The sequence below is a fragment of the Sceloporus undulatus genome, chromosome 3 (assembly GCF_019175285.1).
Source record: "Sceloporus undulatus isolate JIND9_A2432 ecotype Alabama chromosome 3, SceUnd_v1.1, whole genome shotgun sequence".
Taxonomy (NCBI): Eukaryota; Metazoa; Chordata; class Lepidosauria; order Squamata; family Phrynosomatidae; genus Sceloporus; species Sceloporus undulatus.
This window is the reverse complement of record NC_056524.1, coordinates 166,142,946-166,168,628: the sequence shown is the minus strand read 5'-3', so window position 1 is coordinate 166,168,628 and position 25,683 is coordinate 166,142,946. Positions and strand designations below refer to the sequence as shown.

Below are 25,683 nucleotides of genomic sequence, written 5' to 3'. Positions count from 1 at the left end.
TCTTGTTATGTATTGTCTTTAATTAAAGCTCTTAAATACATGACCATAGCATCATTGAAAAAAACTGAATAATAATATTCAGTAAGGAAGACTGCATTTAACAAACTTATGACAAACTATTATGCTAGAAAATTAGTAATTAAGTCATTCACTTATACAATTTACTGTCAGATTTCTTACTTTAAATTTCCCCCCTTACTGGTAATAGAGGCAATTTGCTACAGGCTTTGAACCAAGGTGAGTTACTATTGACTGTATTTATAAATTGACAGTAATATTATGCACATGTGCCAACTGGAATAACAAGCTGAGTTAATGGCCAGAAATGTCTATGCACTATGCTGATACATAACCACAGTAATTATGTAGCTACTTACCGAATCCTGGTCCATTTACTGGTAAGTAGCCACTGCAGTTGACAGGGGTCCATTCCCCGTCACTCAAGAGGTGGCTGACTAATGTTCCCACTGCCTTACACAAGCAAACTCTGTTGTGACGTTCAGAAACATTTCTGTGTGAGAACATCAAGTGCTTCCTAAGTAATAAGAGAACAGATCCCAAATGATTGCAGTGACTACTGACCAATAAATGGGGATTTTCACAGTCCCTGTGTATCTCCTAAATGACAGATTATGAATACGAAGCAGTCACGAATGTAACTCTTTATTATGCATTCATAACTATCCAGTGGGATTTTGGATAAACAGCAAACAAGGCTTATTGCTTCTCTTTCTTTACCTGTAAAGGAATACTTCTATCTTAAATCCTTATTCTTTATTTCTTAGTAGATAGGTAGATATTTGAGGTGATGAACCTTGCCTGTGATTCTGGTCCGGTGCCAAATGGATGAAGATGTGGGTTATCTTTCCAACATAGGAACAGAGCGAAACTTCAAATATAAGCTTTCAGCTTGCTGGAACAATGCCTGGAGAGACAGCTGCTGAATCAAAGAATCACTCTCCAGTACTTCACTCCTTAGAGGGCTTTATTACTTTGTTTCAAATAAACATGAGCTAGTCACTACTATACAAAAACTCTATCTCCAAACTCCCACAATCCACCAGAACAGCGTTTTCCATATATACAGTATTACCATGAGGCGACCACTAAGTCCAGCCTCTTCCTATACAAGTTGCTATGCACCATAGACACCAATCCCTCTTCAGACTGAAGACAGCATATTTACATTTAGTCCTGCTCAGTTGACCTTGAGTATCCGGCTGCTGCTCTGGACTCCAGCTGTAGCCAATTTAGGCTTCTGCAGCCATTGCCCCATCTGAACATTTTCACCTTCAATATACTAACAACAGGCTACACGTTTTGGTCAGGTTAGATAGGATAGATTCAGTCAAAATTTTCCCTTCTGCCTTTGGTTGCTCGGCATGCATACAGTGGAGAACTACTTTACTATCATGAGGAATATACAGAATGAAACCTTACTGTGATGCAAAGCCATAGATTTTTACTCTGTGAAAAGATGTACTTTATATAGTGATGTACATTAGAATTTTTGTAGAAGGGATAAATTAGCATGTAGTGTTTCCAATAAATAATGGTGATTGATTTTATATGTGAAAGCCCAGGCCAGAATCTTCTTCATGATATGTGCTGGTGCAAGCTCCTGTTATGCCAGTATATGTGCTTTTGTGTTCATAATTCAAGGAGGCACTGAGTACCTCTTTGCACAACTTCTACAGTTGATCTTTTGAAAGCCTGTGGAACTACAGCCCCATGGCTAGAATCTTTTCTCTGGCTGCAGAACCACAACCAGATGCTGCCCAAACACACATCGTATCCCAGGCAGTAATTGGCAGAGGCGTCCCAATCCAGCATTGAAACAGTCAGTTGCTCTGGGATGGAAAGGGAAGAATCAGAGTTAAGGTTCCACCAGTTTGATATAGGATCTTGGACACGTTTTGCCAATTCATCCATTTCAGAAATGTGTATTAAATGATTGCACAATACAATCCTTCTCCTGTTTTTGCAGGGGATCCATTCCGGACACCCCCTCTCCACATGCATGAAAATGAAAAACAGGTCATATTCAAGCCCTGTTGGCTTGAATGAGGGTGCGCACCATTTTAATTCCCTCCGTTCATCCCCCTTGGATAATCAAGAGGCATGGATCCCAGGTCCGCAAGAACAGAGGGAGGACTGTACTTTAAATGTCTCAATAATGACACTCAGTGGCAGCAGTGTTTCCATAGTAATGAATACATTTTAACCAGAAGAGTAAAATCATAAAAGAGTAGAATACGGCAAATAAAGCTGTACTGTATGTTACAAAAGGTCCTTTCCTTCTGTTAGTATAGGATGGAAGCATAGCCTATGTTGCCACATATGTGTGTGGACACTAATTTGTTTTTACCTAACTAGCCACAAATATTGCTAAGTAAAAATTTAAAAACCTACTATACACATTAAATCAGAAAGAAAAATTATGTGAGAGCCAAATTTAGATAACTTGGACAGACAGCAACAATTTTGGGGAACAAAAAAAAATCAAAGTGCCAATAACCGTGTTCCTTCAAAATAGGGAAGATTTATATAAATGAAATGTTCAGTTTCTACTACCTGATGGGAAAGGGATGTTCCCTTCATCCACCATATTTTGACTTTCACAATCCAGATAAATTTCTATATTTGACCATAGCATTGGAATAATGAATTCCTTCATAGAAATTGTGTCTGGTCAAAGTAAATTATAAAACATCAACAAGACTACAGTCAAGGAGACCATAGCAGTTTTAGAAAGGTAAGCAGAAGGATAGATTGGGAGCTACTGGAAGATTGGTAGATTATTTGCATTTGATCAGCAACCTTTTCTGAATCTGTAACAATAGCAACCAGGGTTACTTATCTTCCTCATCCCCCCTCCCCCCATTACTCTTTTAAAATTTCTGATCTGTAGTAACCTGAATGTAGATTTCAGTATGTACGTGCATGTCTTGTAAGTATACAGCTCATTAGACAGAAGTAACTGGCTCTACTCCCAGCACCAAGTTGCAGTTTGTGGCTGCAGTTCTAAATATCAGAGCAGATCTTGCAAACATAAAGTCTGACCTTACCGAAGGTAAAGAATTTATACATCTCTATCTAAATTGGTTTAAAGACCATGAACCATCAGTGTTACTCCATGCAGGCTGTTCTGGAAACTATCTGGCTTTTAGAAGATTCCCTTGTAATCCTTGCAGACCTTCAAGGGGTGTTAGTATTTGTAAGGAATGCTCCCCATATCTAGATTGTTTTGTCTGCTTCTCTTCCTATTTGCCCTCTCTCACAAGGAGAGGAGATGGAGGGAAGTTCTGTTTTCAGGTGAAGAGAGACATCTGGGGGAGGGGAGTGTTTAAATTTGGAACCCAGTACAGCAGTAACTCTAGACTTGCATATATGACACTAGGTTGACACAAACTGGATCACGTTTGAGAGGGGCTGCCTCTTGAGCTCTCCCCCGAAATCCTTGGCAGGCATGATCCTAGGAATGTCAGTGGATGCTAGTCAATAGGGAATCTTAATTCTTTATGCTGAATGTGTAGTTTAAAGAAAACAAGAGAGGAAGACCATGCTGTGGTTTCCATGTTCCCTCAAACTATTCTACACTATTTATTAGCTTGGCTAATAAAACAAGAACAACCTGCATTTTACATGGCATTTAGCTGGGGAGTTTGATGGGCTATGATTACCTATCTAGGACAATTGAACATGGATGAGGAAGATGCCCCAGTGACTTGCAACATCTGCAGTTTCTTTCTTGGCTGAAGATGTGAATAACTATACTGGCAGCAAGTGCAAGCTGGTTGCATTGCTAGAGGATAATATGCTACATCTTGACACCCTCAGAGATGGAAGCTTTACAGTGGTGCCTCGGGTTACGAAATTAATTCGTTCCGCGGCTAATTTCGTAACCCGAAAAACCTTCGTAACCCGAATTGCCATAGGCGCTAATGGGAAAAAAAGCCGCGGCTCCGCCGCGGCTCCATTTAAACAGCGCCAGGGTTTTTTCGTAACCCGAAAAAACCTTCGTAACCCGAAACAATAAATCCCTATGGGATTTATTCGTATCCCGAAAAATTCGTAACCTGGGTAATTCGTATCCCGAGGTACCACTGTATTTGGACAGAGCAGAGCAGATTCCTGAAAGGATCACATGCAGTGAATGCTTCTAGAGAAGACAGTTCCCAAACACAGAAGATATATGCTTGAAAGAATGTGACACAGGAATAGAACTATTAGAAATTATGTTGTGATAACATGCTACAAAGCTACACAATGGATCCCAAGCTCCTTCTATTCATGACTAATTACAAAGTACAGGAACAGGGATGTATTCTCAATCCTCAAAGAACACAAAGATGGTCTTGGAGGGTTCTATGGATGGAAGGATTGCCATCATTTCACAGAAGAGAAGAAATGTGTGATGATGCAGATAATTCCTACTAAGAGGAATGCAAGTACTGGTGTGTTGGCATGATAAGATGTCTTGGGATCATTGTGTTCCAGGGTGAAGATCCATGGTATAACGGCATGACAAGACTTTACAAGCTCAAAAGAAAGAGAAAGAAGGACACTCAAAGTGAATACCCGGCTTTGCAGATACTATCAGGAAAGATTGGGCTTTTTAAACAATGCACTATGCTTTCATGAAGAAGGACTTTCTGGCAAGAAATAGGATGCATTTCATAGCCATTAGTAAGAATTATTTGCTAGTGGTCTTGCAAACCTGGAGGACTGTGCACCACACATTCTGTATGCAGGAATGAACAACACTAGAAGGCTTCTGTTGGTTGTAAATAGCACAAGGTGTGACCAGTGAGTTCTTTTGGTCTTTCTTTAGCTAGGGAAAAATAGTTAGGGTGGCAGGCATGTTGAGCCCATAGGCATAGTAGAAAGCTCAGGTATCAGCCAACAGATCTTTATAATACAGCCTTGTGCCTGGATGTGCATGTTAAAGTAATTGACCCTGCTAAATTGTCTGGCCTATTTCTGATTGCTAGTCCCAACTAGAGTAAATCCATTGAATTAATTGCTGGATGCGATGTCAGGAATTATCTATCAAGTCAATGTATCTAACTCTGGTTGAGGCTAGGAAATTGGATTTAGGCCTCTGTATTTAAATCCATTTCTACTTCTGTCTAGATTTCACTCCCAGTCACATGTATTGTACAATACCCCTTTCTGAAGCATCAAGACAGCATCTGTGCATCAAAGGAAATGATCTATATGTGAACAAAAGCACATGCGCCAATAAATGTCTTTGTTCTAAAGGTGCTATACATGTTTGTTTCTTCATTTCAACTGAATTAACACGGATATTATGTGTAAAGCTTTAAACATTAAGAGAAAACGCTAGTACCGAATCCTAAAAGGAATGGGTAGGCAGTGAAAAGATGCCAGAAGTGAAGTGAAGTGGCATGATCAAAGCAACAATCTAAAAAGATAATCTTAGCAGCAGAATGTTGAATAGAGATCAGAGGACTAAGGTGGGACAATGGGAGCCCCGTGAAAAGAAGATTGCAGTAGTCAAGGCAGGAGATAGCTAGGGCATGAACTAAGGTCTTAGCAGAAGAAGCCAAAAGAAAAGGTCTCATTTTAGCAATATTGTAAAGAAAAAATCAGCATGACCTGACTACAACCTGAATCTGAGTAGCAAAGGACTAGAATCAAAAATAAAAGCCAAGGCTATGTGCTTCCTTCACAGGATGAATGGGAACATTATTCAGAGAGGCTTGCCAATGCATTCCTCTAAAGCTGAAAGAATGTGACTTGCCCAGTTACAACTTTTACTTCTTCTAGATGGTCAAGTTCGATGGTCCTCTCGATGCTCCGCCAGGGCCATGGCCAACCCCAGCAGGGCCGATCCGAGGACCTCACTAAACTCCAATCGGTAGTAGCCAGGATCCTGTTGGTATGGAACTTGCAACAGCAGTGAGGGAAGTTAGGCAAAATCTGCCAGCTCCACATAGACTATTTCTCCAATGTCTCCCTTCCTTCATGTGCATTGGGTCCAAAACCTTTCCCCCCTACTTCCCTCCCAAACTTATGAAGTTACCTCAGCATAGTGAGGCAACAGGATTCTTCCTAAGGTTGGCTTCAGTCCAATTTGTCTCTCCAAATGCTACTTTTATCTCCTACCTGTTGAAAACAACACGCTTGAAGACTGTTTCTATATTAAATTGCCATAAAGATTTTGTTGTATGACATTAAATCCATATGAATGTGCCTTTACTTGTTTCCCAAGGAAGTTCAAGTACCGTGGATTTTGTTTCTTCTTAGTTTGGATAGCTTGACTCATGTTTTGGCAAAATATGTGTTTGCTGTAATATTGAAAGCTGCCTCTGTATTCCACCTAAGAAATTGTCATGGAGTGGCAAAGAAAACACTTTGAACAAAAATTAATGACTAATTCCATGTTTGAACTTAGTAGTTGCTGATATTAAAATTATATCCCCCTTATTGATGTGGAACTACAAGGCAACATAGTTGCTGACAGAAATGTTCCCTTGGATGTTCATATTTATTGCAGGTCTAAAATCTGGATGTAACACCCGGGAGTATTCCCTAAATCAGGCACAAAAATATTTGAAATGAAGTTTTCAGCTGGTTTCCATTGGGAATGGTAGGGTTTTGTCCTTTTAGCCCTTAGAGGTAATGCTTGTCTATAGATATTAAAGACAGCTGTGATGACTTTTGTCAACCTTGTCAGTAGATTGCTGCATACATTTTGTCATGTGTTTGGCATTTTATTAACTATCCTGGATGTCTTGGTGGGGGTAGGGGTGTTTCATATGCTTGATCAATGAATAACACAGTTGTGACTTCTAACGTTGTGTTATGTATGTTTTAATCTGTTGGGAAACAAAAGACAAATAATGCATTTGAACTTGGGAAAGTTGGTACTGGGGACCAGAAACCCCTATCCAGCATAGCCATGGACCTCAGGATTTCATTTATGATTTTTGAACTGACGTCTTTTTGGTTTTATATTGTTTTGGATTGTGTTCCATGGGGTTCGTTAGCACATCCTTTCCCAAGCTGGTGTCCTCAGAAGATACAGTATAATCTTTTAATTAGGGTGATAGATATTATAGTTATTTATTTATTTATTTATTTATTTGTAGCCCACTCTTTTCCCAAAACTGTTCTGGAGACTGCCTAGTTGGGAAAGGCTATAAGGGCTATCCTGCATCTTCACCACCTTGAATGCCTGCATTGGGAGAAAGGCGGGATGATGATGATGATTTCAAAGGTTTTTCAGTGCTAGCAGATGAGCTCCCATCTAAGAACACACCCAGGCTTTCATTGTTATTTGCAGATCTAGTGTTAGCTGGGTTATAGGAGGCACCCTGGGTTCACAGGATGAAGGCCAACAAGCTCAGCCTGATCTCTTTATGTAAACTACTGTACTCTGTAAAAGGTCTTCAAAGTAGGGATTCTGTCAGAAAAGCCAATGTGGATAGATGGTTTGGATAAATGCTGTAACGGAGCATGGATGTGATTAGTTGCAACATTAATAACTGTAACTACTTGCTTTCATACTTTCTTAAGGCTTGCAGAGGATGAATATTTTTCCCCTGCTGTCATATATAATGCTAATGGGGTCAGGATTATTGCTAACTTAATTTGAGCACTCTTTAGTATATAGGTGATGGATGTGGCCAGCAGTTTAGGGAGGTGAATTAATTCCATTCATGGCATTAATTACCCCAAATCTAATATGATGCTGTAAGCTATTTGGGTCCTCCTCCAGACCCATTTTCTTTTTTCTCTTCTCTCTCCCACCCCACCTAACACATACCTGAAGTATCTCCAGCCACTACTACTACTATCACTGCTATTTGGTGGAATTCTTTATGACCTGTCTATGTGACATTTCAAAGTGACATTTCAGTGAGACCTTAAATCTCATAGGTTCTTTTCTCATTCTTCTGATTCACAAATTGTATATTTCTGTGCATCAAAAATAACCTCTGACAATAATGGCTGAGATTAGGTTTCCAAATTTATAGGCGCTCAGCCACTCACGTTTCCAGTTACATAAAAGTAAAGGCACCACATCCCATCTGCTCTTGGAAACTAAGCAGGGTTAGCTCTGGTTGGTACATGGATAACAGACCAATGAATATCAGGTGCTGTAGGCCACATTAAGGAGGCAAGAACAGGCAAAATTACCTCTGATTAGTCCTTGCCTAAGAAAACCCTATGAAATGTATGGGGTTGGTATAAGTTAAACGATTTGAAGGCACATGAAAACACACATTGCAGAGCTCAACCAGGATTCTGTTGGGTTTGAGGTTAACAGCTCCCTGGAGAGAAATGCCACATTACAGCAGTGATGAGGGGGAAATGAGCCTAGAAGGAGGTGCCACGGCCAAGTGGCCTCTTTCCAAATGTCTCACTTTCAAGGAGGGAGGGTCTTTAAAGATAAAGGCACTCTTCCTAGAGTAGCTTGGAAACCACGTACCCCATGGGAGCCTTCAGCACTGAGACTCCTCTGCCTTAAGCCTTCAGCTGCAAAAACCACTCCCCAGAGCCAGGCATTCAGGAATATGCAGCCCAAAGCCAGAAGCCATCTCCCTGTACAAGCAGAGAGAAAATATAGCTGCTAGTTAACCGACTGGTGGACTACAATAGTAAACCCATAGGATTCTGGCCTTAGATACTTAATATTACAACAAGGTACTAATATAGGATATTTTTGGTAACCAACAAACATAGTGTTAATGGCCTGTGATATCTTAAAACTTACCATTTGTAAGTTCCATTCTCCAAATCACTGTTGCAGAAACCAGTGAAAGGCACCATCCAGCAGATGGCACTCTTTGCCTAAGAATACACAAGAGCGGTACAATATTCATCCTGCCTCTTCCATGGGCACATATTTCAGTTTACTTTTATTGCTACTCTTTTTCAGCTTCAGATGCTCATCAAGTACTATATAAATGAAGTTTTGGTTGAATGGATATGGACATATCACAGGTAAGAGCCAATGTCACTTTCCCCAGACACTAAGGCCTCAAACAGACGGATCCAATAAAGTGGGCTGCAGCCACTCCGGCACCATTTGTGCTGAGCCCACGAAGACTATGCACCTGGTCCCGATCTGGGCCACTGCCACCATTTTCAATCAAGCCAGCAAAAGGAGCGGGGTTTTGCCACTCCTTTTGCGGCAGGGTTTGGGCCGCCTTAGGCAGCCCCAGCATGGCTTCCACATAGTTTGGTGGCATGCATTGTCTAAATGTCACATCTCTCACCACAGCCCAATGGCGGATCTTTTGCCCTGTCTGTTCCGAGCCAAAGTTTCCATATTTCTGCCTACATACCCAAAGCAGCTAAGCAGCTGCTAAGTGGAGAAGACTATTTCAAAGGCATAGCACCACTATTATAAGTTATCCCCTTTGCATTTTGTTAACACAAGGCTGCAGAAAGTACTGTACTTTCTTCTGAGAAAATGAACATGGGACCCCATGCTAAAAGAAACAGTTTAAGTTGCCTCCATGACTGACTCTGGCTTTTCAAAAATCAAGGTTTTCTGGAACCTGACCCAAAGAAAAGAAATAATGTTTACCTAGCCACAGAATTCACTTGCATAGGGTGTAGTGTTTGCTGCTTAAGTAGCAGCAGGGTTAGACTTTAAACTGAACTGGGTGAAAAGATCTCTTCACAGAACAGTGTAACTTGAGATATCCACTGACTTTGCTTCTGCTAAAGGTGCTATTCAATCTGCCTCTCCACACAATGAATTACTACTGGTTAAATGACTGGGTCAGGAAGCTCATGTAATCAGTACCTATTAGAGCAAATGAGGAGGCACTTGCCTCTGCTTACCACAAACTCACTCTCTGTGTGAGCCTTTTCTAGAACAGCTTGAGAAATTTTACTGGTGTCTACCTTCAAAGACAGAACAGTTGTACTCAGCAGATCTTGACCCTGCTGCAGCATGGCTTTTCAAGGTCTACTAATGACCTGGGATAAAGATTATTTTTTCCATTATGATCTACTGTTAATTTCCCTTGATGTAGCCTGGTGGCTGTCATCAGTGTACATTTAGCCCGATACATCACAGCAACTACGTTATTTAGTGTGTGCAGTGAAGATCGTAATACTATAGAAGACACATGTAAACAGTGCCATTGGTGGAACAGCTTCAGTTTAGAAGTTAACCGGGGAAAGCTACTACTTATGAGGTGAAAGAAGGATGCATACACCACCTCTCAAGCTGACAAGTCATGTATTCATAGTTGTTGTGTGGCTCCAAGTCATTTTTGTCTTATGATGACCCTATAGTGAATCTATCATAGGGTTTTCTTGGCAAATTTCTTCAGAGGTTTGCTATTGCCATCCTGAGATTGAGAGTGTTGCTTGCCCAGGATCCCCCAGTTGTTTTCCATGCCCAACCTGGGATTCAAACCCTGGTCACCAGAGTTGTAGTCCAATGCTCAAACCTCTCTGAGATAGACTATAATTATTCTCCCACATCTCAAAAGGGGAGAGGGGAAATCCGTGTACATTTAGCTGCAGTATATTTAGACTTTTACACTGCTATATTGCTTTAGTTGTGAAGTGACAGTGACGACTACAAACTTACTGTTCCAGCAAACAAATTATCTGAACTGCATCTTAGTTACTGCAGCTCATGAGATCAGAAAACAGTTGGTACACAATAAGAAAAAGAGTGGAAAGAGCTCTGGTTTGTGTCTTTTCTGCATTGTCTTAGACGAAGGCAGATGCCAATTTTTCTTCAGTTTGCTTGGTCCAAATTATTTAACACATGGGTCTCACCATATTAAGTGCAGCAGTGATGCCTTCCTGGACCCCTAACCTTATGTCCATGTTTGAAATTTTGAAAGTTGTGTGGGTCCTGTTACAAAATGGTTGCTGTCAGCAGTGTCCATTCACAAAATGGCTGCTATGCCACACAGACCCACAGACAGCGGAAAGGAAAAAGTACTGTGGGAAATGGCTGACATCCTGCAACATGCAGGTGAAAACTCTCAGGATACTTAAAATAGAGGGCCAAGAGTGTTCCCTGTCATGCACAATATCTGAGGGGACTGCCAGCCGTAGCTTCCTCTTCCTGGCTACAAGGGTTTGCCCAAACCCAGTGCAATTGCTCTTAAGCATGGAGGCAAAATTTGGCTTCTACTCCCAACATCAAGCTGCTTTTGCCTCTTTTGGTGCTCAAGTGCAGCTGTAATGAGTCTGGGCCCATTCCAGCAGCAGCCTGGCTATGGATGTACACTGAGGTGGGGGTACTTGTTATTTCCTTCTACAAGGTCCAAAAAAAGTATATATGCAGGCATAACTTTCTGTTATACTTCATATGCTACCAACAGGGACCAGTCAATATATAACAGACCTCAGCCTCACTACTTAATGGTTGCACTATTTAATGCCTATATAGCAGAGCTAAGAACGTTTACCAAAGGCCTCCACCAGCTTCCTCTTCCTGGCTACAAACAGGAAGAGGAAAAGCTGCGTTTGTCCCACACCCCACCTCCCCTTGCCCCCTTCTTCATTGCTCTGATATCCCTTCTGCTCATCCCATCCCTTCCTCACCTTTCAGGTAGTGATCTGATTAAATATTAGGAAACATATTTAAATGAAGAATTAAAAGATTCAAAACAGACCTGAAACATTTTATTTTCTGGCAACTATCATTATTTCCATTCATGCACCAAGGACTGTTCTTCCTTGTGTATTTGCTTAAAACAATGCCTAGTAGTTTCTTATACAGAAAACACACATTATGAAGCACCCTGATTATGTAAACAAATCAAAATATTTCAAAAACAACTAAATTTGGTTCCTGAAAAATGGAAATTTAGCATCTCTCCTGATTGGCTGACATTACATGTTAAGTCAGGAGTGCAGAAGTGTGGCACATAGATCCATCCTGCAGTAACTTCTAATGTGTTCACTGATTCTGTGCATAATTAAATCAAAAGGCAATCAAATGCACGATAGAAAATGTCTTCTCATGCCATAATTGTCACCCTCTGGCCCATGCCATGCCAACAATGCATTATTTTATGGCATTAGACTTGTTACAGACAGTATACTCTGTGTTACTTGTTGCTCCCCGCTCCCTGCCCCAGTCATTTGGCTTGAGAAGGGGAAAAGAGTGCTTAGCTTTTACCAACGATGGTAAATTGTAAGCTCTATTCCAACCTAATATCATGCATATTTTTCAGTGACAAAGTCACCAAGATTTCCTCCCTTTCTAGGGGTGACAGTTGATGTTTTTGCCCTTGGATCACAGCTGTACTGGCTTTCCCTTTTTGGATTTTGCTGAACTACAGGTGGGCAAATGTTGTGGTCTCCACTGAGCTATTCATGAGTCCCTTCAATATATCCTCTGAGAGCCCCAGGAGAGGAAGCTCAGGGGAAGGAATGTCCAGCGGGGGAAGGCTGGGTATGGGAATGTCTTTGGCCTTCCCTGCACTTGTAAATTTCTGCCAAGACGAGGCAGAGGCAGCAGCAGTTTCTGAATGCTGCTGCAGACCCCAGAGCTCTGACTTCTCTACAAAGTCAGCATCTACATCCAGCTCTTTTTCTAGAGGAGATCTGAGGAGCCTAGCTCTCTCGGCTTTGAGCTGCTTGTTCTCCTGCCTTAATCGCTCGTTTTCTGCTAAGAGAACTTCCACATGCCGTTCTAGAAGTGCGATTTTGGTGGCCTGCTCCTCCATTTTTGTCTTGTCGTCCTTTGGAGTTTTACTTCTTACACATACTTCCTGTGGTTCCTTTCTTTTCTGAAGCAAAAACAGTAGCGTATCGGGGTCCCTATCCAACACACCAAGGTTTGCCTGCACATCTTTCTCCAGGGAGGGGTTATACTTGAGACTAGCAGGAGCGGCTACACTTTGGTCATCCGATTCCTCAGCTGATGTTTTAGGAGAAGCTTGTGGGTGTACAGCACTATCCTTGTCCATAGCCTGTTGTATTTTCAGTCTCTCTTCTCTTTTTGCTCTTTTCCAGCGCTCTTGGATAAGTAGTATCTGTTTCAGGTGGCTTTCCCTTTGCAACTGCAATGATAACTGGGCCTGTGGAAAGATGAGAACACAGACTAGGTTTTATGTATTTGCAGTCTTCCTGTATTTGCTTTAGATTTAACATGAAATTGGACTGGGCATTGAAGCAATCAACTATTGTCCAGTACTGGTCAATCAGAAGAGCATTTATTCCACATTTTCTCTGGTAATTCCAAAAATATTTTAAAATCAACTATGAATTTTACATTTCTAATTACAATTTTTAAACTGTGAAACACTTTTTAAAAATTGGAATGAATAATAATTATTTTTTTAGAAAATGTTTGGCCATTAACTAATTTGCATTTATAATTAGAACTAGAAAATGCATCGCTGATTAAATATTTTGTGTATTACAAATGAAAATGTTGAAAAAATTGTACTGAATTATTAGGGTCTAATGACACCAGACCCTGTCTGATTTTGAAAGCTAAGCAGCATCGACAATGGTTAGTACTTAGATGGGGGACCATCACCAAATACTAGGTGCTGGGCTGTATTTCAGAGGAAGGAACTAGCAAAAACACCTCAGAGTATTTCTTGACTAAGAAAACCTTACGAAATTCATAGGGTCTCCATAGGTCAGCTAAGCAATTTGAAGGCACATTCAATGAATTATTATATACTATGGGTGGGCAATTACTCCGGGACCCTCTGGATATTCCATTTGAGGGCATCCCAAACCTGGGTTAGATGCAAAAGAATCCTTTATTCCAAACAGAAACTGACCAGAGGTCACATCTAGCCCTCCCACAATCAACTTATTTGAAGGCTAAGAGTTTGTAAAAATTTCCCCATAGTCCTGTGTGCATGGGAGACTACAAGCAGTTATGGGCCATATTTTGACCACTCTTTATAAACCTAGTAACATTATTTATTTAGAAACATGAACAATTCACTACACACCTTTTGTCCTTTCCACTTTAACCCGAGAACTTACAATTTGCTGTGGGACCTTTTTTTTTTTTAATTTTGCTTGTTTAAATTTAACTGAGAGCCATAGTATTTTCAAGATTCTGTTCTGAAAAAGCAGTGGTGTAATTCTTCAAGGATCAGTAGCATCTAATAGAGCACAGTGTAACTATTACCCAGTTTCTGCAAAATAATGCCACAGGCAATGTCCTCTGCCAGTGATGATTCCTTGTGTTCCTCTTGGAAGATACCTACATTTGAGCTGTGATCACTGCCACGGCAGCTTTGCAATGTTACTAGATTTGTTCCCAATTTCTCAAGCGCTATAGGGTAAAATGCTCATCTCCTGACATCTCTAAAAACTGGTACCATAATAAAAAATTTTCTAGTGGCAGTCTTCGTTTCATAAGATGTTTGACAGCACTTCGGCTTTTCAACTATATAAGAAGCATGGGACTGTCATTTATTATGCTTTCAAGCATTCTTTTCACAGAAGCAATTCCAACTTTAGCCAAAGAAAACTCAAACGAACCATATGATTTGTGCAATACAAATCACTTCTACAGGCCAGCATGTTAGTGAGTAGATTCTAGTGTGACTACTCCTGTTTATGTTACTAAGGCTGCATCCGCACTGCAGAGATAATCCAGTTTGACACCACTTTTAGCTGCTCTGGCTCAATGCTCTGGAATTCTGGGAATTGTAGTTTTGTGAGACATTTAGCTTTCTCAGTCAGAGAGCTCTGGTGCTGCAACAAACTACAAATCCCAAAATTCCATAGTACTGAGCCATGGCAATTAAAGTGGTATCAACCTGGATTGTTTCTGCAGTGTGGATGCACCCAAAGCAAGCATAATCACATCTCACCAGGTTTTTGGCCCCAAACACTTTACATCTGGGCTGTTAGTTTTCAAGTTTTATGTTCACCTAGAAATAATTACTTGGTCAATGGAGGAGGGGGGCGCGGTGGGGAAGAAACAGACTTGCAAATGGAAGCTACTCAGATAAAGAGGAGCAGTTTATCTCCTTGTGCAAAATTCTCTGATATGACATGCATTAGTATGAAACCAGGATCCTCCACTGGACAAGAATGGAAGAGTTTTATTGGATAGTTATTCTCCTTTCCTGACTTAACTACCAGGAGGATTAGAGGGAAGGTAAACTTCAGACTGCCTTTACCAGAGCAAACGTGTTCAAACAATTCATGGATAAAGCAAGACAAACATCACACAAAAAATTCTGAGACTTTTAAGACAAAATTAAAATATACAGCCAATATATAGCCAATTCTGAGGCTAGGAAAACATTTGCCCTATCTCTTCCTTAAAACAATTCCCAGGTATTTCTAAACTAGATTGCTAACCAATGAGGACTAGAGACATGAAATGGGCACCCTCATGTTCACATAACAGTTCTGTGTGTGCAGCTTTCCTTCTCTTCACTATATTGAGGTCTTGTCTTTTCAAAATGTAAGACTAATGGCATGACTCCTGACTGAGTTTATGGCTGAAGTGACAATGACTCACTCCTAGAAGTGGCATCATTATAATTTAAGAAGTGTATTCTCACCTGATCCGATCGTGTTAGCTTCATGGCCTCCAAAAGATATGCTGCATATAATAAAAAGAAACATTTAGATCAAAAAGAAACCTAACCAAGCCTGGCTGCAATTCTATACATAAAATGAAAAATTCCCGACCCTAATCCAGACTAAAACGCACTAAGTGCCGGAATCTACCATAATACTCATGAAGTTAGGATACTACATTTCTCCCTCTAAAATGACTGGAGTCCATTACCATCAGGAACTTCTATTTAGTGAGTGGGAAAATATTTTCTTACCAACAAATATGTTTAAGATATTGGTGAACTGCAGCCTGGCATCTTAAAGGTAAGATTTTGGCACTCAGTTCAGATTGTTATCTACAGCAGGGTAGGCAACTGCGGCCCTCCAAAATTTGGGGCTGTTGCTCTTAGCATCCCTCTGGCTATGGCTGAGAAAAACTGCAGAGGACCACATGTTGCCCATCTCTGCTTTGCAACAGCCACAATTGTTTTACTTCCAAGTGTGCAGACTGCTAAACAACTTCTTTCTTCTGGATAACACATAATAAACTCTTGAGACAACAGACTTTTTTCCCCAGCCAGGATCACCACATCAGGTAATGGTCATTTTTCTCCTACTATTCCTCTGAATTGAGAACAACTGTTTGAACATGCTAGGAGGATCAAGGGTCCACACCAGCCACATCATAAATCGCTTCCCAGTTAACAGCTCACCTGCTGCTTTTTTGTGACAAGAAACTGCTTCTTCATACTTTCCCACTGCCAGTGAACGGTCAGCTTTTCTGCTCTGCTGATGAGCCTTTAAAAGAAAACAAACTTTAAAAACTGGAATCGTTTGTTGCTATTTAAACATCTGTACCTATTTCAGTTTTTCAAAGAAGCCATGATATAGATAAAACATGATTCAAAACAGAAACAACAGCCTTGCCTCACATTTTGAGTTGCACAGCTTGGCACTTAAGAACGGCTAGAAAGCTGATCATTTTCTACAAGACTGCTTGGGAAATATATGCTCCTTTTTCATGTTTTTGCAAAACGAACTATAAACCTTCCCTTACAAAACTCATTGCAGGCTTAATACATAGCTTTATGTGAAACTAATCCTCATCCAAGAGTTTCTCATTCTCATCTATCCCCAAGTGGACTATCAGCATATCACTTTTGTCAAAGAGAAACAGGAGACAGAATGCTGAAGTGTTGTTTTGAGAAGCAAGCCTTGAATCCAATCTGTGAAGCTGTTTTGCCTTTCTCTCTCACACATATTCTATGGGAACTTCTGGCAAACCAAACCCAGGCCTTGGATGCTGGCAGATTCCAGCATTGGGAAGCACCTGGCTCTATTCCACAGCCATTCCACCATTCCAGTGAAAACACAACAAGACACACAACCATCCTGCAATTTGGATAGGAGTAAAAAAACAAAGCAAAACCCTACATTAAAACCAGTATAGGCACTGTTTTTAAAAAGTTGTGGTTTCCTCTGAAATGATATGCTGAAAGGGCTACAGAGTGCTTTGAAGAAAAGGGAGAAGGGGAAGAAACAGACAGGTTTATAACAGAGAAAATGACTCTGAGCTGCTAGGCACTATTTCTTAGCAATAGCAAGTTCATTGAAAGACAAGCACAGCTGGGAGAAACTATGGGGATTTCCTTTGATTTAGCAAGTTTTCCTTAGACACTATACCAAACAGGCCAAGAATAGTAAATGCATATTCTTGAATCTTTAACTAAAGAAGACATTTTCTTTTTAGAAAACATGAAACCTACATTATAGCAAGACCTGACTTTTATTCAGGCATTCCAATTCATTTACTGAAACAATTTAGGGAGGGGAGGGAAGTGCCATAGCCCCATCCTGCCCTGCTTCCAATCTCATATTCCTTACATGAAGAACAACTGTCTGAAGCTGTCTGCTTCTGAATACTGTTCTTCACGGGAGAGTGACACTGAGACATAGAGCAGCAACACTCCCCACTTCTTGCGTGTTTCCTTAAAGTAGTTAGAATATATTAATAGGGCCCAAATGATCAAATAATTCTCGTAGGGATCAGCAGTACCAGCTCTAACGCCTAAAAGAGGCAATGCATGTACAGCATTGCTGAATCACCTCTTGAACCCCCCCCCCCCCCCCAATTGCAAATGCTACACTAATATCATTCAACTAATGCACAAATACCCAGCAGCAAAAAGTCACTGCTGTGTAACTTTGGTAGGGATCACTGGGCTTACAGAGATGATCAGCCATTAAATTTGACAACAATTTAGGTCAGCCAAGGGCAAAAAGTCAAGGTATTATCAGGACTTTAGATAATGGTGAATGGTTTTTATGAAGGAAGGAGAAACAAGGGCCTATATTTCTCTGCATGAGCTTGTCAGCATCTGGAGCTCATGCTTCTCCCCAAGAGAGGCATGGTTTCCTTCACTGCACATTACTGGAAGGGCAGAACAGTTCACTTCTAGAGTATCTCCCATTTTAAGCACAATGTAAGAAACCATACTGATCATAACCAAATAGATCTGCATCTTTGTGTGGCTTTTTCAGGCTATGTGGCCATGTTCTAGAAGAGTTTATCCCTGACGTTTCGTCAGCATCTGTGGCTGGCATCTTCAAAGAAAGATCTGCATATGTCTAGCTCCTGGTGTACTGCTTATTGCTATGGTTTATGGCTCCTTCTGAAAAGGATGGTACTTCGAAAATCATCTAGACTCATTTAGGCTGGCCCCGAGATCCTTCTTGTTCCAACAACTGGCCTACATGCTGCCAGCAGCCTAAAGTGCCACCTGTCAAAATAGCCTTCTGCCAAGGGGTGGGATAAAAGCACTGCCAAACAATCTTGTGTTTGAACTACCCACTCACACTGTAGCTATATTTCCTATTCAGTAAATTCTACATATGGTTGTGGAAGTTAAAAAATTGAGAGGTGATTCATCCAGTGATTCCTTAGGGAATATTTTTCCACTTGCTAATGTAAAACCACACACATGAAAAACAAGTAAAGGGAACTATAACTGTAAATGCATGATAATTTATTCTACAAGTGTATGTACAAGACATTTTAATTTTACGTCATATAACCAGTTGAATAATATTATGTGGTTACAAGGGCATTTAAAGGTTTTATGGTTCAAATCTCCTTCATCCAGTTCCAAACACTGATGTACATTCAATGCAGGGCAGAATGATCCAGATGGAATCACCACCCAAATGACAGTCAATGATGATAATTCCGTTTCAAATGGGTTGTCAAACTGTAGTCTTTCAGATGATATTGGACTACAATTTCCAGCATTGCTTACCACTGACGATGCTGGCTGAGGCTGATAGGAACTGCAGTCCAATAAAGACAAGAGGCTCACATTTTGCTCATCTCTGCTTTACAATGTATGGACTGTCCTGCTGTAATTGTTCTGTTCAAAGCTGAAGTACAACATAACAGTGTGGCCAGGGGCTAACAGAACATATGCTTTGTACCAGGATTCAGGGCTACAAAGCAACTCAGCTTCAGTCCTCAAAGGGCTGTGGGCAGATCAGTTAACTATGTTGGATTAAATTAAGCATCCACAGCCTGGGTACCTCCCTCCACACATCTGAGCCTAATTCCCATCATCCCTGACCACTAGCAATTCTGACAGGAAAGGACAGGAGCTGTGTGCTAAAACACTGGAGCAACTCAGGTTGGAGGTAAGTGGGAGACACAGTACAACTCAATATAAAGCACCTCCATGTTTTCACTAGATTGAAAGATGCTTAATGGTCCTTGAAGTACTATTGATTAATACAGTTGGTGAGATATGGCCTCTTATTTTCTTTCTATTTTCCATCATCTGCCCAGAGTCTCCTTCCTTGGAGGTCTTTAAGCAGAGGCTAGATGGCCATGTGCTGGGGATGCTTTGATTTGGATTTCCTGCATGGCAGGGGGTTGGACTGGATGGCCCTTGTGGTCTCTTCCAACTCTATGATTCTATGATTCAGATAGTGTTCCTTCAACAAGGATATTCACTATCCCTGTGTGTGCATCCTTGCCTTTTCTTGCCACCTTAGAGCAATTGTTCATAGAACCAGAACAGACCAGGGCCTACACCTGAATCGGAGTTGTTCTCTGATTGTCACAGCTGCAATGATTTATCTTCCAGCATAACATTAGATCCCAGTCTATTCTGCAGACATACCACCAAAGCCTAAATGTACAGGTTTTAACAAAACTGACAGTGTCCAACCTCTTGCTACTTGCCTACGTCAGGTACTTCCATTTTTGGCAGCAGGTGATAAAAAGTGGCCTATGTTTGGAAACAGTCATACCCAATCACAACATCAACTGACAAATGAAAGGAGGGGAAAGCCTGTCTCAGTCTGGGCAAACCTTCAGTTTTTAGATGCCTGTGGAGATGGTAAAAAATAATAATTAGGGATCAGAACCAGAAACTGCTGACAATCGGACCTCAGAAAATGAAAGTAGACGAATTTTTCATGAAGGCTTCCTCCATCCTCATTTCCCCATCAGTTCATATTTCTTTATTTGCTTGGCATTGTACAGAAACTGAATTCAAAATACATCACTAGTTATTTTACTTTATGCTGGAGGATTGTTTCTGTTTTAAGCCCTTCTTTGATTGCCCTTTGTAATTGGCAAAAATGAATTCATTTATTTATTGAATTTATACCCCACTTTTCTCCTGGGATGGGATCCAAGATGGCTATGAAGGATCATACATTTCTTAGAGATCAGCAGACGGTAATTCTATTTGTAATTGAATTTTTAAACATTTTAGTTCAGTTAATACGTTTGTAATTGTGGTCTGAATAAAGGACACTTTTAAACTTAATATACCTGAGCTAGACATTATAAACAAACCAAGTTATACTGTACATTATTTCCTTCAAGATCCCCAAATATACAGATATATCATTGGCTACCAGTCAGATGCATCCATACCACAGTATTTTCTACTTCTCTTGACGGTTGTGAAAGTAGGACAGTGAGGAAAATGGACAGAAAGAGAACTCACCCAAAATGTGGTGTTAGGTGAAAGTTTTACAGATACTGTGGACTGCCAAAGAGACAAATAAATGGGCCCAAGAGCAAATCAAGTCTGAAGTGTCACTACAGGCCAAAATGACTAAAACAAGGGTAATGTACTTTGGACATTATCATGAGATGTCATGACTCACTGGAGGAGGGGGGAGAGGATAATGCTTGGCAGAGAAAGCAGTAGGAAAACAGGAATACCACGCTACACATGGATTGACTCAATCGAGGAAGCCATGGCCCTGAGTTTACAAGACCTTGGCAGAGCAGTTAATAACAGGATCTATTGGAAATTTCTCATTTATAGGGCTGCCATATATTGACACTGACTTGATAGCAAATAACAACTATACATAGTAACATATATCAGCCACAATCTTGTGTGGCTAAGCGTAGCGTAGTAGGTGTTGTATGAAACACATACAATGCCCAAACCTACTGAACAGCCTCTGAAAAGCACAGTCACTCCATCCCACAGAGTCACTCCATGCTTCATGGAGGGTGAGAAAGATCAGAGAAGCATACTGCTACGTGCCCATAGCCAGCTTTGAAATTAGTATTGCAGCACTGAGACCTCTGGCAGATCCTGGCAGACCTCACCTCTGAGGCCAACATTTTGCACCTGGGAACAAGGACATAGCTAGACGCTTCTGTGATCCTGCCTACTCCCCAAGAAGCACAAAATGGCTGTTCAGGGGCTTCAGAGGCTGCTCAGTAAATTGGGGATGGGGGTTACTGCAGAGAGGAAAGGAATACCAACTCCTGCAATACCCAAAAAATTACATACACAGACATATAGGAAACATATCATGTCTATGTCCATAACAGGACAGAGGCTTTGACATTTCTGGAAACACTACATTATCATGCTGCAAGTGAGCAACGTGCGCTTTATTTTTCCATACGTGTGTTTTGCCAAATTTGTTTTTTTGTTTGTTTGAAACAACTTTGTTATGACATGCTTCTCGCCATGAATCATGCGTTATTGCCCTCATTTGGTTCTCACTTCCTGCTTTTGTTTAAGTAGCAAATTCTTTATGGTTGGAAAAATAGCATGCACTTTATAACTTGTCTCCTGAATTAGACCTTTTCAGTGAGTGATCCAACATTCTGGTTCTTCATACAAACTAAGACAGTTTTAAAACCTTACATGTTTCCTAGCTATGTTTACCAATTAGAACAAAGGACTAATGCAACATGTAGTGACTGTCATGAAATGGAAGCAATCCAATTCTACTGTACCTTCTTCTCTTCACTACTCTTCACTAAAATCAATACGTTTTTATTGAACATCTTTCTAAACCTAGGAAGAGGTATTGAGATCTACAAACTGCTGATCAACATTCAAGATTTTACTTAAGATGTCTTCAGGACTATTTTTGAAGCATACCATACTGAAGTAACCATACTCAAATCTGCACTCACCTATAAAGTATGTTTTACATGTCAAATCTGCCAACGGTTTAATGACTCTTTCTTCAAGCCCTGTGTATTTTGCTGCAGAGTCAATAAAGTTATGCCATACTAGCCTGTATATCAAGGCTACAAATCACTTCCAATTGTTCCTAGTTGTTTTTTCCAGTGCTTGGACAAAGAGCCTAAAGGCTATCTGGCATACATTTATACCAAAAGTGGAAAGTCTTGTGTATCTATTTATACACATGTGGCAACTATATAAATATCTGTCTTATTACAAAAGATAACAGCAATGAAACTTAGGGAGCAAGACATGAACTGAACTGTGGATCTAGCTCTTACTATATTATAGCAACCCCACAATGGCCCCATACAGCCAAATTAAAGCTGCTTTGGGTCACTTTGGAGGTATGCTGTTTCAATGATGAATGCGTACTAAGAGTTCAGAAGCTGCGCCAAAAGTTGTGCTCTAGTCCTTAGGACAGGAACATGGCTCTGGTGCAGCTTCCAGACTCTTGGGACGCATGCATCATTCAAACAGCATACCTCCAAAGTGACCCGAAGCAGCTTTATTTTGGCCTGTCTGTATAGGGCCAATGATTCCATGAATGCTAAAATGGTAAAGACTCTGGTGCACTGCTTTTTCTCCAGTGCCAATAAAATATCTACCACTTAGGATAGGGATAGCCAACTGTGACTTTCACAATGTTTCTGACTCCAGTTCCCATTATGACTCAGTTTGGGCTGTAATGGTTAAGGCCTATGGGAGTTGTACACCAAAAACATCTCCATGGCCACAGAGGCCCAGCCAGCGTGAGACATTTCTTCCACTCAGAGTTGTTTCACATACAATTTGTCTCTTAAACGGGTAACAGGAAGATTATGTTTTGGTCAGATGCGAAAATCCTGCCTATTTTTTTACAGCGGTACAGTGCAATGGGTATGGCTTTTGTGGGTTAAGGCCATGTATTGGGTGGACAATAATAATAAGGGTGGTATAATGACGATGATAACAGACAGCATCTTTATCAATACAAGGATAATAATAATACTTTACCTCACTATGTTGCTGCAAAAATTGCCCAGTTACAAGGCACTTTGAATGCTATAAAGCAATGGTCCCAATAGGTTTCCATGGCTGAGCGGGGGATTAAAGCTTGGTCTCCAGGGTTGTAGTTCAACAAGCCATTACACCAGATTGGCTCCCATAAAGCATTGTATGCTAGTATATATATAATAGATGGTGTGTTCCAGGGAGTTCATGAAAGACATATATCCTTCTCAAAGGCATTCCTTTCCCCGTACCAGTTCTCAAAGGCATTGTCCGACTCCACAGCGGCCAACTATGAGACAGGTGTAGTGGTCCCTCTGCCCCTGGCAGTGAAATGGCTGGCTACTAATTGCTCTTCCCTTAAGAAGAAACCTATACAAAGGGCCCTGTGAGACCGCATGGAGGGCGCCTGGAGATGTGTGTCTGTGCCTTCCAGTCACCTGTCAACTTATGGTGACCCCTGAATTTCACAGGGTTTCCTTAGGCAAGGAACACTCAAGAGGCGGTTTTGCCACTTCCATCCCCTGAAACGTAGGCTACAGCTCCAGGTCTTTGTTGGTGGTTTCCCATCCAAGTACTAACCAGACCAAGACCAGGTGATCTCCGCTGCCTTTAGGGAGGCGGTGCTTACCTGACTCTGGTCCTCTACCTGTTTTGGATTTCAACTCCCAGAAGCCCCAGCCAACTTGGCCCACAGTCAGCACTCCTGGGAGCCAAAGTCTGGAGGGCCAAAGTGTGGGAACCACTGCTTGAAGGTATTCAGGCATTCCATGCAGGAGAAAACACGGGCGGTGATCTGAGCATTGGACCCTGACTCTGGAGAGAGAGCAGGGTTCGAATCCCTCCCTGGATGATGCTTGCAGTCTGACAGCACTCAAACTGCAGTGGCTCAATGCTATGGAATCGCGGGCTTTGTAGCTTGGGCTATTAAAGCCCACTGGGTGACCCTGGCTTGAGGATGGCGTCATATTCCTTCCCGGCCGGCCTTCCTCACAGGGTTGCTGTTGTTGTTGTGGCTACGGAAGCCGCGAAGGGCCAATTTTCCTCCTCCTCCCCCGTCCCTTCCGCGCCACGTCACCCTCCCTCCGCTTCCCCCGAAGCCACTCACCAGGTTGAGCGGGCCCTCCATCACCTCCATGGGCGGCTGAGGGCACATGGGCACTGGAGCGGCCCCTTCGCCCCCGACGGAGGACCGATGGCTGTAAACAACGCCGACCCCAGTTCCCAGCTCCGGGCGCTTCCGCCCCGCGCGCTCGGGGGCGCGCACGCACTCACTCACGCATTGACGTCACCCCCGCCCGACGACGCCTAAGAGGAGGAGGAGGCACTACTTCTCAGGCGCCGCCCCCTCCTCCCTCCGTAGATTCTAACCCCGCCCACTCGCGCGCGCTCAGACACGTCGCGGCGGCCAATCGCATCCGCGACGCCTCTCGGGTCGCCTTGGCAACGGCGGCGCGGCGGTTCTCAACCTTTGGAACTTTTCGGACTTCACTGCCCAGAATTCCTGAACAATGAGCATAGTGACTGGGACTTCTGGGAGTTGAAGTCTCAAAAAATCCAAACGTTGAGTACCACTCAGGCTCCTCGAAGCTAAGTTACCTAAGCTCCGCCCACATCTTCTGTTCAGTGACGTCACCTTGTCCGAAGTCTAAGAGGAGGAGGAGGAGGAGGCACTGCTTCTCAGGCACCGCCCCCTAGGCTCTGTTGCCGCCCATTCTCTCTTGCGCGAACGTCTCGGCCAATCGCATCCGGGTCGCCTTGGCAACGGCGGCCGCGGCTTTGATGAGATGAGAAGGTCTCCGACCGAAGTTCTCATCAGGCTCCTCGAACCTGGCTTTTACCTTAAGCCCCGCCCACGTCTTCTCTCATAGGAGGGCTTTGTTGTCTGTCTCCCCCCTCGCAGGTCCCGCCCTCCTGCGGTTCAGTTTAAAAAAGCCCGCTCCAACGGCTTTTTTTGGTCAGTTCAGTTGGTGAACTGGAAACTGTGTGAAGCGACTTTGGGCGCAACAGCCCAGAGAGAACCCTCTGTGCTGTTGCGCCCAAAGTCGTTCCACACAGTTTTTATATATATATATATTAAAGTTTGCAAACAAACATAAAATTACAAAGAAACAGTAAAGATACAAAACAGAATAAAAGTATAAAAAACATACATAAAAATCTAGCTAAAATGTCTACTTTTTTAAAAGTCGTATACTAAACAAAACAAAATCCTTCCATTAGTTCCTACCACATTTTTAACTAACGTATTGGTACCAACTTAAACACTTAATTGTATCCCTCTCTCTGAAACATGATAACATCATAATAAATTCATAATGACATCATAATAACAATAATTACCTCATAGTAACATCATAATAACACCACAGTAACTTCAGATTAAACTTGTCAACAAGAATAGCTCTCCTTCTCTAGATGTTTTGCCGTTACGGCCATCTTTTACAATATTTTTGGATGGAAGACCACTCCTAGTCTATTCTTTCAATATCTTCTTGGTTCAGCGAAGCCGTTGGCACGTTTTTTTAGGGGGGGTGTTGCCTATGCCTCCCTCTGAGGCTGAGAGAGTGTGACCTGCCCTTTACACCCAGTGGGTTTCCATGTGCCCCCCCCAAAAAAAAAAAACCTGTGCCCTTATGTTGGCCAATAGCCTGGGATTCTGGGAGCTGGAGTCCAAAATCCC

At 41.8% G+C, this 25,683-nt stretch overlaps 1 protein-coding gene across 1 annotated transcript; it reads right to left on the bottom strand.

The window, feature by feature from the left end:
- Positions 1-11,615: 11,615 nt before the first annotated feature.
- On the bottom strand, positions 11,616-24,291 carry NRBF2 (nuclear receptor binding factor 2). Its single transcript, XM_042460160.1, has 4 exons — positions 24,109-24,291; positions 16,221-16,305; positions 15,510-15,550; positions 11,616-13,040 (listed from the first exon to the last, which is right to left on the bottom strand). Exons 1-4 carry the CDS (start codon positions 24,154-24,156, stop codon positions 12,294-12,296), a joined length of 921 nt encoding a protein of 306 aa, XP_042316094.1. The 5' UTR covers positions 24,157-24,291; the 3' UTR covers positions 11,616-12,293.
- Positions 24,292-25,683: the final 1,392 nt, after the last annotated feature.